This window comes from Daucus carota, chromosome 9 (genome assembly GCF_001625215.2).
Source record: "Daucus carota subsp. sativus chromosome 9, DH1 v3.0, whole genome shotgun sequence".
Taxonomy (NCBI): Eukaryota; Viridiplantae; Streptophyta; class Magnoliopsida; order Apiales; family Apiaceae; genus Daucus; species Daucus carota.
The window spans coordinates 15,467,475-15,484,180 of NC_030389.2; the positions used below are offsets into that span (position 1 = coordinate 15,467,475).

At 33.8% G+C, this 16,706-nt stretch overlaps 2 protein-coding genes across 3 annotated transcripts; one reads left to right on the plus strand and one right to left on the minus strand.

Annotated features, from left to right (window-relative positions):
- The first annotated feature begins 5,502 nt into the window (after positions 1–5,502).
- On the plus strand, positions 5,503–9,316 carry LOC108192484 (uncharacterized). Its single transcript, XM_017372944.2, has 7 exons — positions 5,503–5,717; positions 6,134–6,185; positions 6,303–6,549; positions 7,056–7,208; positions 7,511–7,616; positions 7,730–7,844; positions 9,001–9,316. Exons 2-7 carry the CDS (start codon positions 6,135–6,137, stop codon positions 9,037–9,039), a joined length of 711 nt encoding a protein of 236 aa, XP_017228433.1. The 5' UTR covers positions 5,503–5,717; position 6,134; the 3' UTR covers positions 9,040–9,316.
- Positions 9,317–9,691: 375 nt separating this feature from the next.
- LOC108192289 (3-hydroxyisobutyryl-CoA hydrolase-like protein 1, mitochondrial) lies at positions 9,692–15,996 on the minus strand. 2 transcript variants are annotated; one of them, XM_064084385.1, is made up of 14 exons: positions 15,732–15,996; positions 15,573–15,653; positions 14,716–14,784; positions 14,566–14,629; positions 13,595–13,674; positions 13,282–13,365; positions 12,851–12,935; positions 12,066–12,151; positions 11,871–11,989; positions 11,526–11,586; positions 10,462–10,560; positions 10,281–10,382; positions 10,137–10,178; positions 9,692–10,015 (listed from the first exon to the last, which is right to left on the minus strand). In XM_064084385.1, the coding sequence occupies exons 1-14, from the start codon at positions 15,867–15,869 to the stop codon at positions 9,893–9,895; spliced, it is 1,233 nt and encodes a 410-aa protein (XP_063940455.1). In that variant the 5' UTR covers positions 15,870–15,996; the 3' UTR covers positions 9,692–9,892. The 2 variants fall into 2 exon arrangements, with proteins under 2 accessions (XP_063940455.1, XP_017228450.1); XM_017372961.2 differs by having other exon boundaries at positions 11,871–11,992; positions 15,732–15,994.
- Positions 15,997–16,706: the final 710 nt, after the last annotated feature.

The window sequence follows — 16,706 nt, forward strand, 5'->3', positions numbered from 1 at the left end:
GAGTTATTTAGTATATGTTGTTAAGAAGCTTATCAACAACTAAGTATTTTTGTAACATGTCTAGTATAATTCATCAATCAACGAATATAGTTGATTGTCTAGAATAAGTCTTATTATCCATCAACAGATATGCGGAATAGGTTGGTTAATTATAAATATGTTATGCGTTGTAATTTTGCATAAGGGAGGGATGTTGAACGGATAAAGAAACTAACAATTAATAGATAACACTGATGAAGTTTCCACAGATAATCTTATAAATCAATCAATGGATAAAGGCACTTTCAATAGATGAGCAAATTATCCATTAAAAGTGACTTAACACAAAACTAACGGATCTTATTGGAAGCCAATTTTGAAGCTTAAAGAAGATAAATAAACATTTTAGGTTTATGCAAATAGTTTGGATCACAAGAAAGAACTTAGTCAAAGACAATCCAGAAGATCGCATAAGACAAAACATGAAGAAGTAAAGCATATCGGATCTAGAAAATAGGATTATTTTATTTTCTAGTAGGCTTTGTAAAACTTGAGGTATATAACGAAGTTATAGCAGCACTTTGTATGTTTGATGATGTTACCAATTGCACTACTAAATAAGAAGTCTGGGATATCCTAAGAACACTATGTCAAGGGATATAACAAGTGAGGAAAAATAAGATGCAACTTCTTATCTAGCAACATGAGCACTTTCACTTAAAAATTGAAGAAAACTTAAGTGATACAATATTCAACAAATTTTAAAAATTGCTCAATGTTCTCTAAAATTATATGGCAGATTCTATTAAACTAAAGACTCAAATCTCAAGTTTACTATATCACTTCCCAAAGAATAAAAAATCATGATAGTTTCTCTGAGAAACACTCAGGAATACAAGGACTATAGACTAGAGAGACTGTATGGAACTTTGAAAACATATGAGTTTTCGATGGAATAGGAAGAAGAAATTTAAAAAGGCCAAAATAAGGAAAATCTATGACTTTGGTAGTAGCGAATGAAGTGAAAGTTGAAGAGAAAAGTGTAAGTGCAAATGAATCACCTCTCAAGGAAATAAAGGAAGGAAGCTTTGAAACAAGTAAAGGAAAGGGCAAGATAGTTGAAGAGGCCAACTCTGGTTATGATGACATGAATGATTGGTGAATATTTGGTATTTTTGTCAAGAAGGTTCTCAATACTCATATTTAAGAGGAATCTTGGTGTAGTTAAGTTGTTTAAAAGGGACTTTAAATTTGATAAAAAGATGGTTGACGGGTCCAAGTTTATATGCAATAACTGTGGATTGGATGGTCATTTGTCAAATGAATGTAGAAAGCTTAAAGTTGAAAATAAATAGTCTGATGTTGTGGACTATAAAAAGAAGTACTTTGATTTCCTCAAACAAAAGTAAAGGACATTCATCATAAAGGAGGACTAGCTAGGCTGTAGAGGATCATTCTGATGATGAAACTGGATATGTCAATCTTGCTCTCATGGCCAAATCAAATGAATAAGGAGACTGTACATCAGGTAGTCAGGTATTTAATAAAAACTTGACTAATCTGTCCAAAGAAGAATGAAATGCCATAATTGATGACATGTCTACTAAACTGTACATTAAAATTATTATGAAAAACACTAGAAGTAAAGATGCTAATACCTTTCTTAGATATAGAAACAGTTTATTAGTATCTTAAGTAATTGAGTTTGAAAGGATGAAGGTAGAGTGTCATATTGCTAAAGATGATCTTCTTGTGTATTGAAAAGAGATTTTTTAATAAAGCAATTAGAGAAAGATCAAAAGATCATAGCAAGGTGGAAATCTGGTACAGATTTTGCTACTAACATTATTCAGGTTCAAGATCTTGAAACCTATGTTGAAAATGAATGGAAATGAGATAAAAAGAAAATTGAAATTTCTAATACTAGCTCAACTGATGAATCAATGGATAATGATCATCGCTTGAAAGATGAACACTCAACATATGAGAGTTATCCGTTGAAAAACAAATTATCAGTTGACAAGAAAATTCTCATAAATCTCAAAAAGAAAGATGGTCTTGCTGATTAAAAAATTTCAAGAAGGATTGCAGCAATACTAAGGTGGTTTAGATAATAAACATAGGTCATCTGTCTGACAAAAAATTAAAGGATAGACTTCAACAGATTGAGGTTAAATCCGAGGATAAGAAAAAGAATAAGAAAAATAGAAATGGAAAAGTAGAAATTAACAAACATAATAACTACACCCCAAATTTCTATGCTCCAAGGAGAACATGTGTTAAATGTGGTGGTGTTAATCACCTATCTGTTAATTGCAAAATGTCATCTTTTTCTATGCCTATGTCTATGCCTACTATGCTTGGTTGGATGTGATGCCTAATCTATTTGTTCATAATCCATATCAGCATGTTAATATACCATTTGTTTCCAATCTATATTTCAATATTTTTAATATACAACAAATGACAAATAACTTGTCTGGAATGAATTACCTCTATGCACCTCATGTTCCTATCCAATCTCATGTTTCTGAGCAGCACACTATTACTAATGTTCAGAAGTCTGTATCTAGAACTATGGCTGACTTAAATCAACCAAAGATTGAAGTTGTAAAGGATGAAAGAATCAAGAAGAAGGCTAACAAAACTGGACTCAAAGAAATTTGGGTACCAAAACCAACTTGATCTCTCTTTTAATGTGTGCACGAAAATGGAAAGAAGAATCTATGGTACTTGGATAGTGGATGCTCTAGGCATATGACTGGAGATTCTTCTCTACTCACTAAGTTTGAGGAAAGAACTGGTCCTAGATTTAGATTTGGAGATGACAACAAAGGCTACACTAAGGGATATGGCTTGATTGCAAAAGATAATGTCATAATCGATGAAGTTGCATTGGTTTCTTGTCCAAAGCATAACTTGCTTAGCATCAGTCAGTTTTGTGACAAAGGTTTTATTGTTAGTTTCAACCTATAGTATGTGTTGTTGCTGATAGAGAAAACAACAATGTGGTTTTAACTAGGAAACAGAAAAAGAGAATGAGTTAATTTAAATTCAATTACTAGCTTTTTCAACAAAACAAGTAATGATAAAAGTTGGCTATGGAACAATAATTTGTCTCATTTAAAGCTTCAGAAGGAAAGATTGGAGGAACTATCAAAGAATCAAGAGTCTCAACAAAAAACTCCAAAGAAGAAAAGAAACAAACAGCAGGCTAAAACTCAAAGTAGTAAGAAAACTACTGAAGAATCTGCAAATCAGAGATCAGTTCCTGATGTTCTTGAAGCTGAAACGGTGGCTGAAGAAGAAGAAGAAGCCAATTTGGTTCCAAGAAAGAGAGCAAAGAAATCAGCTCAAGGAGATCTTGTCAAAGATATTCCAAGCAATCTGTCAGGTACTGAGAATATTTCTGAAAGGGCAATAGTTGAATATAGACCTCCAAGGATAATTCCAGGCTTTGTATCAGCTGGAGTTATTAAATCGCTTGAATATGAAGGAGTGTCTAGTTCTAATGAAAAACTCAAGCTGGATGATCTGAAGATGCTAGAAAGAAGAAATAAAGGAGGTATTGGATCAAGTCAAATTAGGTATGAAAATCTCTCTTTTACAGATCCATGTCCTCTCACTACAAAACCTGATGAGGTTTTGACTTCAGATCATTTGACAAAAATTGAGTTTGTTGAAATTGTTCATGATACTCATGATGAATTGGAAAGAAAAAAAAGATGATTTATTTTCTTGATAATGGTACTACAAGAGTTTTATCTATAGAGGATTTGCCGATCAAAACTACCAAGGAACTGAAATATGTTCATTATCTTCTCAAGGTTACCAATAAAGTGACAGAGAAATGGTCAAGCATAATTCTCTAAAATATCAAAAAGAGAATAATGGATGGTGATAGTTCTTACACAAGTGAATATATTCATGCATATACTGATCTCTTTGGAAAGGAAATAGCCATGAAGAAGAAGTCTGCTAAGATTAAAGAAGATCAAGAAATCAGACAACTGGAGATCCGTCCTGGGGATTCAATGTGCGGATACATAAGTCTCAGGGAAGACCGGATGCACATGAATCATGTGAGGAATATAATAACAGCTCTCTATCAAATTGATGATGATGCAGGGGAGCAGAAGCTGTTAAGAGAAAAGTTAGTCAAGCTTTTGGAAAACAAAAGAAATGAAAATATTATTTTGCCAACAAAATATAAAGTTTTATAAAAAGTGATATAAAAAATGATACAAACATAAGTTTAGTATATGTTATGTGTGATTTTAGAAAGATATTATCTTGTTTTTAAAATATTGAAATAAAATTTGTGAATTAAATTATTTTTTTTTGAAATAGTGAATTGAATTACTTTTGGAACTTATATGATTTGCATCATTAAATAAAATTATTTTAATTAATTAAAAACGTATATCTTTATCTAAAACTTTTGTTTGATTGAATTTAAAAAATTTATTTATGAGTTTTATTTACAATAAATAACTACTATCTGAAAACATAGTTGTTGAAATTTGAAAGTATTAAAATACAAAATTTTTAAAATTTCAAATAATATATATTTATGTAAAATTTTATTTTATTGAATTTGGAACAAATTACTTATGAAATTTATCCATAATAAATAATTATTATTAAAAAATATATTCGTTAAAATTTGAACATATAGCTAACCATTATAGCTAACAGCTCTAAGAGCATCTCCAATGGCGTTGGCTATAATCGTTGACTAAATTGGACCTGTAAGACATTATGTAAAATTTGCTGAACCTGTAACATTTTGTGCTTCAATGATATTGGTTATATTGGTTGGCTATAATTTAAAAATAGTATATTATTAATATTTAAATTGTTATAAATAGAATATATCAGTTTAATATGGTAATAATTTATGTGTAATCAGCGGGAAGGAGGAAAATAAATTGCGGGAGATGACGTGGAATTTACTACAAATCTGTAGTGGTTTGACAAATATAACCATCCACGGGGGATGTCTATAATTATAAATAAGGGATTGCTATAATTGGAGTGGTGTTTTTTGTGAGTATTGACTAAAATTTTTAATTTTGGAAAGCCACCTAGACTTTTAGCTAAGGGTTTCTCATGGTTGGAGATGCTCTTCACAAACACTTAGGGTATCTTCAATCATGAGAAACCTTAGCTAAAAGTCTAGTTGGCTTATCACAATGCCCACAAAAAACAGCGCTCCAACCATAGCAAACTCTTGTCGAACCACTACTGATCTGCAGTGATATCCACGTCATCTCTCGCATTTTATAAATTATAATAACATATTATTTATAAATCATAGCCAACCAATATAGTTAATATGATTGAAATTTAATGTTTTACAGGTTCAGCAAATTTTACCTAATCTCTTATATGTTCAATTTAACCAACAATTATAACCAACGCCGTTGGAGATGATGTTCTCTTGCTTAGATCAAATTTTTATATATCATGTGTTTTTACAATTTTAACTAACAATCATATATATCGACGTTGTAAAAGTCAAAACTGCAGGGAACATTTAAAATCGATTTGATACAAAAAAATCGAAGATTGGGGTCTTGTTCACCGAAACAGGAAAACGAGTGAGTAGACGAGAAGTGCGACCGGCGAAAGGGGTGTTTTATGGTGAAAATGGCGGGAAACAAATACCACTAATCCCCAGCTGCTAATCTGTCCTTCTTCCCTCTTTTCATATTTATCACTCGCACTTGTAGCAGGTATACATTATCTCTGATATGTAGCTTCGTCTTTTTCTTTTTTTGAATTATGATGAATATACATGCCCTTAAGTGTAATTTTGAGATTGCCCTTTTCTTGATTTTGCTTCAGAATTGATAGAATATATGCAAAATTTATCTGTTATGTTTATTGGGTTATTGGGGGTTTTTAGTGTATCTTAAAATTTTCAAAAAGCTGAGAGGCCCAGACAAATTCTTGCTTATGTTGTGGAATTGGACAAGAGCCAAGTGATTTGAGCAACAAATAAATAATACGAGTAACTGTGAATTTATGCATCAGCTTTAGCAAGTTCGAATAATATTCGAATTCATTATAGCTCTCTCATGTTGGGAAGTTTGGTTGTTATATCTATCCGAGACTATGTCGTGATGTGTCTTGGCATTTTTTTCTACAGCATGGCAAGTGGTGGTGGCGAAAGTGCTGCTCAGTTTGATATTTCGGAGGAGGTTTGTAATGTCGTAGTGCACTCTCTTATCTCTTTAGAAGTGTTGTGTTTGTACGCCTTTTCAAGTATACAAGGATGTAGTCTCTCTTGCAATCTTAAAAATCATATCTTTATACAGGAGAAAGACAAGCTTGTTGGAGAAGTGATTCGCTATGTCCTTTTCAAGACCCATCAGGGTTCTGGTTGTCCCATAAAAAGGGAGGAACTCACCCAACTTATCACCAAGAATTATCGCCAAAGGGCTCTTCCTGCTTTTATCATAAATGAGGCCAGATCCAAACTTTCGACCATATTTGGATATGAGATGACGGAGCTTCAGCGGTCACGGCTATCCTCAGCAAACCAGGGAAGAGCGTCGCAACAGAGTAAGAGGCTCTTTACCAGCCAAGTTAATACTTCTTATATAATCACTCTCCTTCAGCCAAGCTAACTTTACCCTTTGTTTTCTTATCAAATAAAGTGGTTGAAAATGCGTTTCTCAACTCATGGACACAACATGTATAATCATAGTTTTAAGTTAGAGTAGGTCAACATACCTTTCAATGGGCATTGTGCCTAGATTGGATGTTACTGTGTTTCCATTACTGTATGATCCTACAAGATATCACATTTATTTCATAGATTTCCCTGAACATGCATTGTTCTATGGCCACTTAAGTAGATATTTGGATTTGATCGTAGTTTAGTTTAGTATGGATATGCATAGCAATTTACTTGTAACTACGTTAGAAGGAATAATTAAGAGTTGAGTCACGCGGGCTCTTTATTGCATCAGGACATCTAAAAATTTCTTACCTAATTATTCCACCTTGTTTTCCACATTTACAGACAGCATACTTCCCTGGTATTATTGTTCTATATAATTTTTCAGGTGTTGCAGATTCAAAATCTTACGTCATTACAAGTCAGCTACCAGCTGATGTCTACAAGGAATTTGTCGAGGATGTAAATACCTCGCACCTTACTGGGTTTACATTTGCAATCATTAGCATTGTGCATCTTGCTGGAGGCAAAATTACAGAAGGTATTCATTCTATCTTAGGTAAATCCATTTTAAAGCATGCTCTTTGAAGATGTTATAGTTTCAGGTCTCAGAAACAAGTAAAGTATATGATCATCCTAGACTGATAAGTTGTATGAACGTTTCCCATGTATGTTATTGCATAGACCAGTCAGCAAATGATTAAGCTTATAATTATTTCCTGTTTTGAGGTTACCCTCAACTTGATGGAGCAGTTGACCTGTTTGCACCTAGGTTTATTAGTCTAAGATTCTGGGAAGCAAGTTTTTCCTCATCCGTTTGTTACCGATGTTAAATAATGACAGAAAACCTTTGGCCCCATATGAGGCGACTAGGGTTGCGCGAAACTGAAGAGAACCATCCAGTCTTCGGGAACATCAAGCAGGCACTGGAAACACTGGTTCAGCAAAGGTAGAATTGTCAAGTCAGGGTAGCCTTATATTTAGTTGTTCTATTTCATGAAATGTATTTTATCTGTTGACAGTTACTTTTCTTTTTATACCCTTGGCCTTGCTCGTTTTTAGATACTTGCAGAAAGAGAAAGTTCATGGTCCTGAAGGAAATAGTATAGTTTATGAACTTGCTGAAAGATCCCTAGATGAAACAGTGAGCGGTCAAGTTAAGGAATATATATCACAGGTATATGTGCCTATTATTATTATTGCTACATCATCAGCACCCGAGCTTAACTGGCTGTTCTTTTTTCACTCAAAATTTTGATAGTGTAGCAGTAGAATATTGATTAGAGATAGTCATGGGAGCTTTGCTGCACCAATTCAGGTCCAACAATTTTGTTGGGCTGATCATACTTGTCAGTCGTCGATTCCGTAGGGATAATGATGGGAAGCAGAAATAAAAAATTAATGGACCCTTCTGCGGTTGGTAAACCCTTTGGTTTTCTGCAGTTAATCCACCCTAGTTTGTCTTTTGTTGTTTTTATCTAGTGTATACATCTTTTCATAAGCCATCCTGCATCATATAACTAGGCATCTCTAGATAGATTTCTGTTATTTTTCTAGTGTCTGTGATAGTGTGACTGTACGTGATCTTAACCACAGACTACAATGAGACTCAAACCTTCAGCCTATTGCTATGTTAGGATTAGAAATAGCATGGCTGAAGCCCATTAATCAGATATTTATGCTTTGTATGTTCCTAATCCTTCTGTCGTTAAGTTGATAACATTATGCCATCTAGTCTACAACTCTGCATTATCTTTGTTCTCTAGTATGTGGTTATTTCATTTACGAAGGTTTCGTGTTTATTTACTCAACTCACTCTCTTGTCTGATGACAATGTGCCAATCTTGCTGTTGGCTGATTTCATTCTTTTCATCCTGTAACCTTGTTCCTTCTATTGTGTTTGTTATTCCATGCTAATCATCATCAGCAGCAACATTATTAATAAAATTTAACCCCTTAAAGACTTGGTTGGGATAACATGAAACAGGTACCTATCACATAAGATCATAGAGCCTCCTCCTTCATTGACTTCTTTCTTTCACCAAGTCCGCAGTTAGTCCCTTATCTTCCAGATCTTTACAATTAACCTTTGACTAGGAGGTTCTCGTCATTTTGAAGTTCTTTTGCCCGAGCCAAGATTTAGATTCTCCACTGTGAAAGGTGCAGACAACTAAGCCACCACAAACAATGCTCATGTATCTTTTGCAGCTATGGGATTACAGAACTGCTAATTAGCACTCGCTGACGATTTTTGACTTATCATATTATCAGTTTATCACTATGCTATTATTTTGCACTCCCAGCACTAATGGACCTAAGTTTTCTGATTACAGATTGTGCAGAGGGAGGTGCCCGCAACAGATAATGACTAGCATCCTTCTCGGAAATTTTCTATTGTTTGATACAGTATATCTGTTGCAAGTGAAATGGAAATACTTCGAATGCAGATGGCCAGCTGGGGGAGCTGTAGGTGTAACACAGATTGGCCAAACTTTTGCAGGGACTTTTCCAGTAGATATTATGAACACAACTGTTGGGATTATTTTTGTATGTGTATGTGATTAAGCCCTAGATTTGTGGTGTTAATATACAGATTGGCTTTAATTATGGTTTCAGTAATTCAGTATTAGTTTACCCTGGTACTACAAAGCTTCATAAAAATTGCTGCTTCGCCTACAGAATTAGACAATTAGTGTATCCGATGCCACCAAGAAATTTAAGGTTTAAACTGGAGTTTGTGAATGCAATGAAATTCAACAGTCAGTATAAATTAACATTTGAATCAGTATGATTGTGTAAATTCTTTTTAAGTCTGTATTTATACTGAGTATCAGAGTAATTTATTACAGAATATAGTAAAAAGAGCTTTAATCATCCTTTCCTGGGTTGGAAGCCTTGAGAATTCATTCTTCTGATTAAGTTGCAATGCAACATGGATTTCTTCTACTAGCTGCCTCGTTTCCCATTTTAACTGAAGTTTGATCTTTTAACACTTGTATTAAGACGTAAAAAATACACTTAACAAGAAAAAAAATCAACTCTTATATCAAATTAAAATTTTGAATCTCCTTACCAAAAAAAAAAAAAAACTAAATCTAAATTTTTATTTGATATAAATTTTATAACAAATGATTATATTTAGATGTGATATTTTTAACACCTTAAAATACATATGAAAAAGTCAACATCCGCATGTATATACACAAGTGACCATGTATCTGGATCCTATCTAAATGCTTCCCGCTGCGATGTAGGCAGCTCCAGTTCAGGCCCCAGGTTTTTATCAAGAGGAGAAAGGTACTGATCCACCATGTCTTCTGATACATGTTCTAAGCTTGGAGGATCCCACTGTATATTTTTCAAATATATTTTGAAATAATTAGAAAGACTTCTCCAAAGTAAGAGACACATATATAAAATTGGAGGGCTTTCACCATAGCTGCGGTACTAGAGTTTCTAAATGACATACCTTTGGCCTAAAATCTTTATCCACCACTTGCGCCCGAACTCCCTGATGAAAATAACCAGGATGCACAGAGGTAAATCTTTAAACAAAGGGAAAAAGAAAAAATCAATCCAGTCCTCATAAACTGCTAATTATCAGATGCTATACCTCACAGAAATCATTTGTAATCTGCTTGGATACTCCTTGTAAAGACATGCGATATTCACGAATAAGGCACTGATCAAGAGTCTGAAATCTTCCTTCTCGTATCTGAGCCATTCATAACAGGGAGTTAACCTGTGAAAATATATATTTTTCTAAGAGAAAGTGAACATACTGAGGAAAATACCGATCTCAGGGCAACTTTTAAGCTTAATGGTGACGCATCATGAAGTCTCTTTAAAGTTGAAATGCACCACGGATCTGTTGTTCTTGCTGCCTCACTTTCCTAATATATATACAAATACACAGTTCAACAGCAACATACAAAAGCTCAAAAATTAATATCCAACAAAGAATATAACAAATAAATATCCTACAGAGGATAGATCAACAGAAAGTGTCCAAGTCGATAAGGTATATTTAAGTAATCCATGGCATTCACAGTTCTAAGAACCAAAATTTGATCCTAGCTAAGGAAATTTTGAGCTTAATCATGGTATTTATTAGTGAAACATACATTCAAATCAACAGAAGACTTCTGCACATCTGAAAAAATGTTATAATCACCAAAGGTTTAAGCATCTCTTGTTCCACAGTGTAAAATAAATGTATTTTAACATGCATGAGAATGTCCCTTTTGGTAGAGTAATATGTCAACAATATTCTTCTGTACATCTCAAGCCAAAAGCTCGATTTTTCCATTTTAACCCAAGCAGAAAGAAGGAAAATGCTCTGCACAAAAGCAAGTGCCACCTTGACTACGGATATGGCACCCAGTCTTAATATTGACAGATTGAGAGGATTTTATATACTTGTTTTCATTATTTCGGTTATGTGGGATTATTATCTACCGACTCAAGTGCAAGTTTAACCTAAGTGCATTGAGGACGCATATGTGCCATTTACTCTGTCTCAAGATTGTGCTGCGAATATTACATTGAGAAGTAATATTATATTAAAGAATGTAAGCCTACACTGTTGAAAAAGTTTACCTGATCCGAGGCCAGACACATAATCCATACATATGGAGTAAATTAAAAATTTCCATATATGTTACCTATATACTCTTTTGTGGTATGAGTTAAGTAAAGTGAGATAATCAATGCTAATTATGCCGTTAGGATCTAAGGCCGAAATCGTGGTTTGTGATTCAATATTCTATTATCTAGATAAAAATTCTAACCAAGATACACTTTCTAGGTTCGCGTTGTTCAAAACTTGACATGTAAAGAAAGACGTGTGTGCATTTACCATAAAATCAATGATCTCCTCAACTGTGTCATGGCCAAAACATTTGTCAATTGTTTCTGTCCTGAACAAACCAATAAAATGCAATATTACATCATAAAATAGCCAGCCATGGTAACTCATGAATTGCTAAAATTGAAAGACGCAACTGATCACTATGATGTACTATACTACATAGATGTCCCGCGAACTGAAAACATATATTAGAAGGAATGTTATTAAATTATTAACCAGAAATAGAGTACGCTAAATTGCAATAGTATGGAACAAACACACACCCACACGTGCAAGTGCACACGCGCACACAATATTACTTCTACTACCAAAAGATAAATGCATACGTCATACCTTTGAATTATACTCATATTATCAGGATAGACAAGGTCACTATACTTTTCCAAAGAAGCTTCAACAACAGATGGATCATCCGTAACTAAATTTCCTATGTGTTCTTCGATTAGAGGAAGCTTCTGTTTGAACTCAGATTAAGTCAAATATCACTAAAAATAAGTGGAATTTTTTTCGGATCTGACTGAAACTTACTGCATGAAGGGAATAGTGTGTAGCAAGCCCACAGGCCATCATTTCTGCTCCATTCAGCCTGTCTCCTGTTAAAGCTAAGTACTCACCTAAATGCGAAAATAGACTTTTCATTATCATCCCTAATAAAAAAAACTGGTAGAAAGTCTTGATGAATCTAGTAACTGAAATGATATTTGTGGCCACATTATAAAGTTTACACAGTATGCAGTTATTGCACACAATAACAGCCGATGAAAATGATAATCTCAAGTCCCACACCAGAAAGACAAATGATAACTTTCGTACAACATGATCTAATGGCAATAGGAAATGAGACCATGATAGATCAGTTGCCTAATGGATAATGTTCAACAAGTTTATAAGGGAACACCAAGAGTCTTATTATTATGCCAGATTGTAATGTTTATGTACATTTATATCACAATTTAGGTTTCTTTAAAGTCTGACATGGTTATTGAAATAAGTATTATTAGATACATCCTGCACAAATATCAAAAAGCTTCCAGGATTTGTTCTGTTTGCAACAAGAGTGTACCCCAAAAAGATGAAATTAATGCCTCTGAATATATTAGAGAATGTCAAATAGGAATTACATAATCCCACAAGGGCAGGCACAAGTTCTGCAAAATAACTGTATTTCTATGATTCAAGAGAATCTGTTGTGAGAAAAAAATATTTACACAACGTTACAGTAAAACAGCAGGTCCTGCAAAAACTGAAATGTAAGTTTATCAAATTCTAACGTTTGTGTAAATATTGGAGACATCATACAGACAAAAACCTACCTATACGACCAGAAAGATGTGAGAGGTAAAATGATGCACCAGCATCAGGATGAAAACCAATTAAAGTTTCCGGTGTAGCAAACACCTGCAAAGATTACACTATTAAATGTGTACATATTATATATTGTTGAATTTTTAACAAATCTAATTAGTCTCGTAACTTTTATATAGAAGGAAACAAGATTCCAACTTATTTGTAAAAGTGCTTTAGACATAAACGGAGAATTGATTTTTCTTTGTTGTAACAGATAGTTTTTTGTCGAGGAGAAAGGGGATTAGAACAAATGACTTTGATGTTTTTATGTTTGCTAAATACTATAAGGTTACTTTTCCATGCTTCTTCGATAACATATTTGAAGCACTAAAAGCTTTATGATTATAAAAGATTACAAGATTCAATATGAATAGCTAAATAGTATGTCTTTTCATACAGTCTTTTCAGTTGCCACCCGAAATGTCCCTGGAACTGAAATGCCAGCTCCACCACCCATGGTGATGCCATTCAAAAGTGCAACCTGCATTGATCAGATATATGTCCAAAGTTCAAAGTTACAGACTATCCAATATTTCTACAAGATCATTACCATTTACCGAAATCGGAAGAAAATTTTTCTAATACATTCAAGTTTCAACACAGTATAGCAAAGCACTTTACTCTATTAAAGAAGAAACTAGAGCCAAGCACAATAAATCCAGCAGCAAAAACAATAACTATGAATTCTTTTCAGAGAAATGACTACTTACATGGGGCTTCAAATAAGTACCAAGAAGGTATATGAAACGGTATAATGTCCAAAAGAAATCTTTGCAGGCCTCAAGGTCACCTGTGTTAAACATTGATAAGAATATATAAAAAACACATGGGTATACACGGGAAAAGATGATAAAAATTGAAAGCGAAGAATGAACATTAGTATTCGGTACAGAAACCTGAACTAAGTTACATCACATACATTCAAAACGAGAAAACATTTTTGGTACTAAAACAAGAACATGACTAGTGGAGAAGAAGCAAGAAAGCAATAATGGAGGTATAGCAGCACCATTGCACTAAGTGTGTAGGTGATATGCATATATTGTAATCATATGGCAATGTAATTTCTGCAAGTACCTGACCTATTCACAGTTTATTTGATGTAAACTCAATAAAATTAATAACAAGTAGACATATCAAATAAGTTATTCCGGGCTTATTTAAAGTAAGTTAATGCTTGTTTCTAGGATATATTGAATCTATATGTCTCTATGTTGGGAATATCTTTAAGTATCAGATACAAAGGAACATGTTTTATATTGATCCCCTGCAAACATTCGAAATCAGAGTAAAAAAAAAATGCATACATGTGACAATGGGAATCAAAATTTAATAATGGATAAAGGGTCTCATTCAAAGGTCCCTGACACAATTTAGCAGGTTTTCCTTGTGCATTATTTATTGGAAAACAAGTGCATCCATATGCTTTCTTAGATATTCATATGAGATCAATGTTTTGAAACTGTATGCCAAAAGCATCAACTTACTCATAACAAGAGTACTATAAAAAAATCTCAAGTGAAACATAAAGAAGAAAAGACAGAAACATGTTTCCAGCTAGAGGCTTGCGTTCATGGCTGATTGTAAAAGCATAAGTTTCTTTATACTATCAAGCAAGAAGATAAATGCAGCAATAAAATGTTTACACCCATTCCACGTTAAAATCGAATTATATTTGTACCTTTATCCACTAGCTGCGACAGCCGAACAATATCACCGCCGGCACAAAAGGCCCTGCTGCTGCCCTTTAAAAAAATTAGAGAATAATATTAGAGTTGATAAACTGAAAAGCCATTGACATAACAACACAGCGGTGAGTCTGTGACTTTACCTTCAAGGCCACCAACCTAACATCTGGGTTATTTTCCCAACTTTCATACAGCTTTTGTAGCGTATCCCCCTAAATGTAACACTAGATTAGCAACAACAGAAAACCACTGATAATATGCATACACATATCAAAAGATGTACATGGTGGGAAGGGTGTGTCAGAGGAAGAGAAGAGTGCAGCTGGGTGGTGTTGGGGTGGTTGTGCAGAGCAGAGAGGGGTAATGAAACTGAAATTAAACACAACCACCACGACAACTTCAACAATAACATACTGCAATTAATAAAAAGTAATCGACACTGCCAATCTGAGTTTTTTAATCACATCCACACTCTATTCGGGGACCACAAATGCCTAATATGTTAGATTGCCAATCTGAGTTTTTTAATCACTGATTAATGGCTAAACTTTGTTCAGATATATCATGTCCCCGCTCAGATACATTTATGCACACACATAAACATATCAATGTTATTTACACACACACTCAATATCCCTGCCATTAAAAAACAAGGAGCACAAAAACAGCAGAAACTAATACGCATGATCTATATAATTTACTAGACTATATTATTCTGACAAATGGCCACTTTCTTGTTAATGGTTGGTATAACACAAAAATAACAAAGACCCAGTTTAGTTTGATGACAAACTAAAGAAACAAAAACACACAGAGAGAGACTGAGAGAGGAGGGGGGAGGGAGGGAGAGAGAGAGGGAGAAAGAAGAGGGAGAGAGAGATAGGAGGGAGGGGGAGGGGGAGGGAGGGAGAGAGAGAGAGAGAGGGAGGGAGGGAGGGGGAGAGGGGGAGAGAGGGAGGGAGGGAGGGAGGGAGGGAGAGAGAGAGAGATAGAGAGATGCCATAGAAGTGTCGAGGGCATTAAGTGAGGAGGGTCTATTCAAAATGGCAGTTCTCGAATTACCCCTTCCTTGAACAATCACCTGTAAGAATAAGCAACCTAATTAAAGAAACCCATGAAAAAGATCATTTGAAAAACACATAAGAAGATGAAAATTCACATGGTTATGATGAGGATCATCAAGTGCAGCAGCAGAAGATTTGGTTTGCGAGGCAAAGCTTCTTGTAAAGCTCCGAATGATGGCGAGGCTGCTCATGCGGCAGCGCCGCCGCAGAAATGCTGACATTGAAGTTGGCATGTAGATTAATCAAACAGAGAGATACACATGATATATGTATGTTTTTCCAAGTGTTTGTTCAATGTACACTCAACACCTCAATGCTTGATCATCCTCCAGTGTTTTTATACGCAAGTCTAAGGTGTGTTTTTTTAGATGGATAATATTTCTTAATAGTACCTATGAAGTTTTGCTAAAAACACCACCATTTTCGGAATACTTTTACGACTATTTTTTATTTTAATCTTGTAATGATCATTACTAAGGTATTTATCAAATTTGAACTAATAAAATTATGTAATCTAACTAAAAATAATTATTAGTTTATACATATATTACAAAATCCGTACTTTTATTCATAAAAGATGTTATAAATAATACTTTCCCCAACAACCCCTCCCCTAATAAGTTTTTGATGATTATAATAAATATTTTAATGAAACTTATATGAAATATAATTGGAGAAACTATAACAAATAGAATAATTATTATTTAATCATAAAATAAAATATATATTATTATTGAAAAATTAAAATAAAAAATATTATGATAATATACAAAGATTCAAATTTTGAAATGTGTTTTTAAAATGATGAAAGTTGCAATACAGTGGTGGCTATAGAATGCGTGAGTGCTCTTTCTCAAAGTAAAAATAAAAATATAAAGTGGACTTTATATATAATAATATAAAAAACAGTTAATTATTAAGCATGTCTTCGTTCTAAAAGTCGGTGATTAACCGTTGATTCTTATTTTGTACATCATCAACTTGATTAAATATCCGCTTATTGGATTAATCATCCAATTAATCCCAATCAATACAATCAATTCTTAATTAATAATTGTTATGTGACTATA

What these genes read in the sequence shown, in the direction of transcription:
- LOC108192484 (XM_017372944.2), top strand. Translation starts at nt 6,135, where the DNA reads ATGGCAAGTGGTGGTGGCGAAAGTGCTGCTCAGTTTGATATTTCGGAG. An exon ending in AGTTTGATATTTCGGAGGAG is followed by an intron (nt 6,186 to 6,302) that starts GTTTGTAATGTC and finishes ATCTTTATACAG; the next exon opens with GAGAAAGACAAGCTTGTTGG. An exon ending in GAAACACTGGTTCAGCAAAG is followed by an intron (nt 7,617 to 7,729) that starts GTAGAATTGTCA and finishes GCTCGTTTTTAG; the next exon opens with ATACTTGCAGAAAGAGAAAG.
- LOC108192289 (XM_017372961.2), bottom strand. Translation starts at nt 15,869, where the DNA reads ATGCCAACTTCAATGTCAGCATTTCTGCGGCGGCGCTGCCGCATGAGC. An exon ending in CACACTATTCCCTTCATGCA is followed by an intron (nt 11,993 to 12,065) that starts GTAAGTTTCAGT and finishes GAGTTCAAACAG; the next exon opens with AAGCTTCCTCTAATCGAAGA. An exon ending in ATAAAGATTTTAGGCCAAAG is followed by an intron (nt 10,016 to 10,136) that starts GTATGTCATTTA and finishes AAAAATATACAG; the next exon opens with TGGGATCCTCCAAGCTTAGA.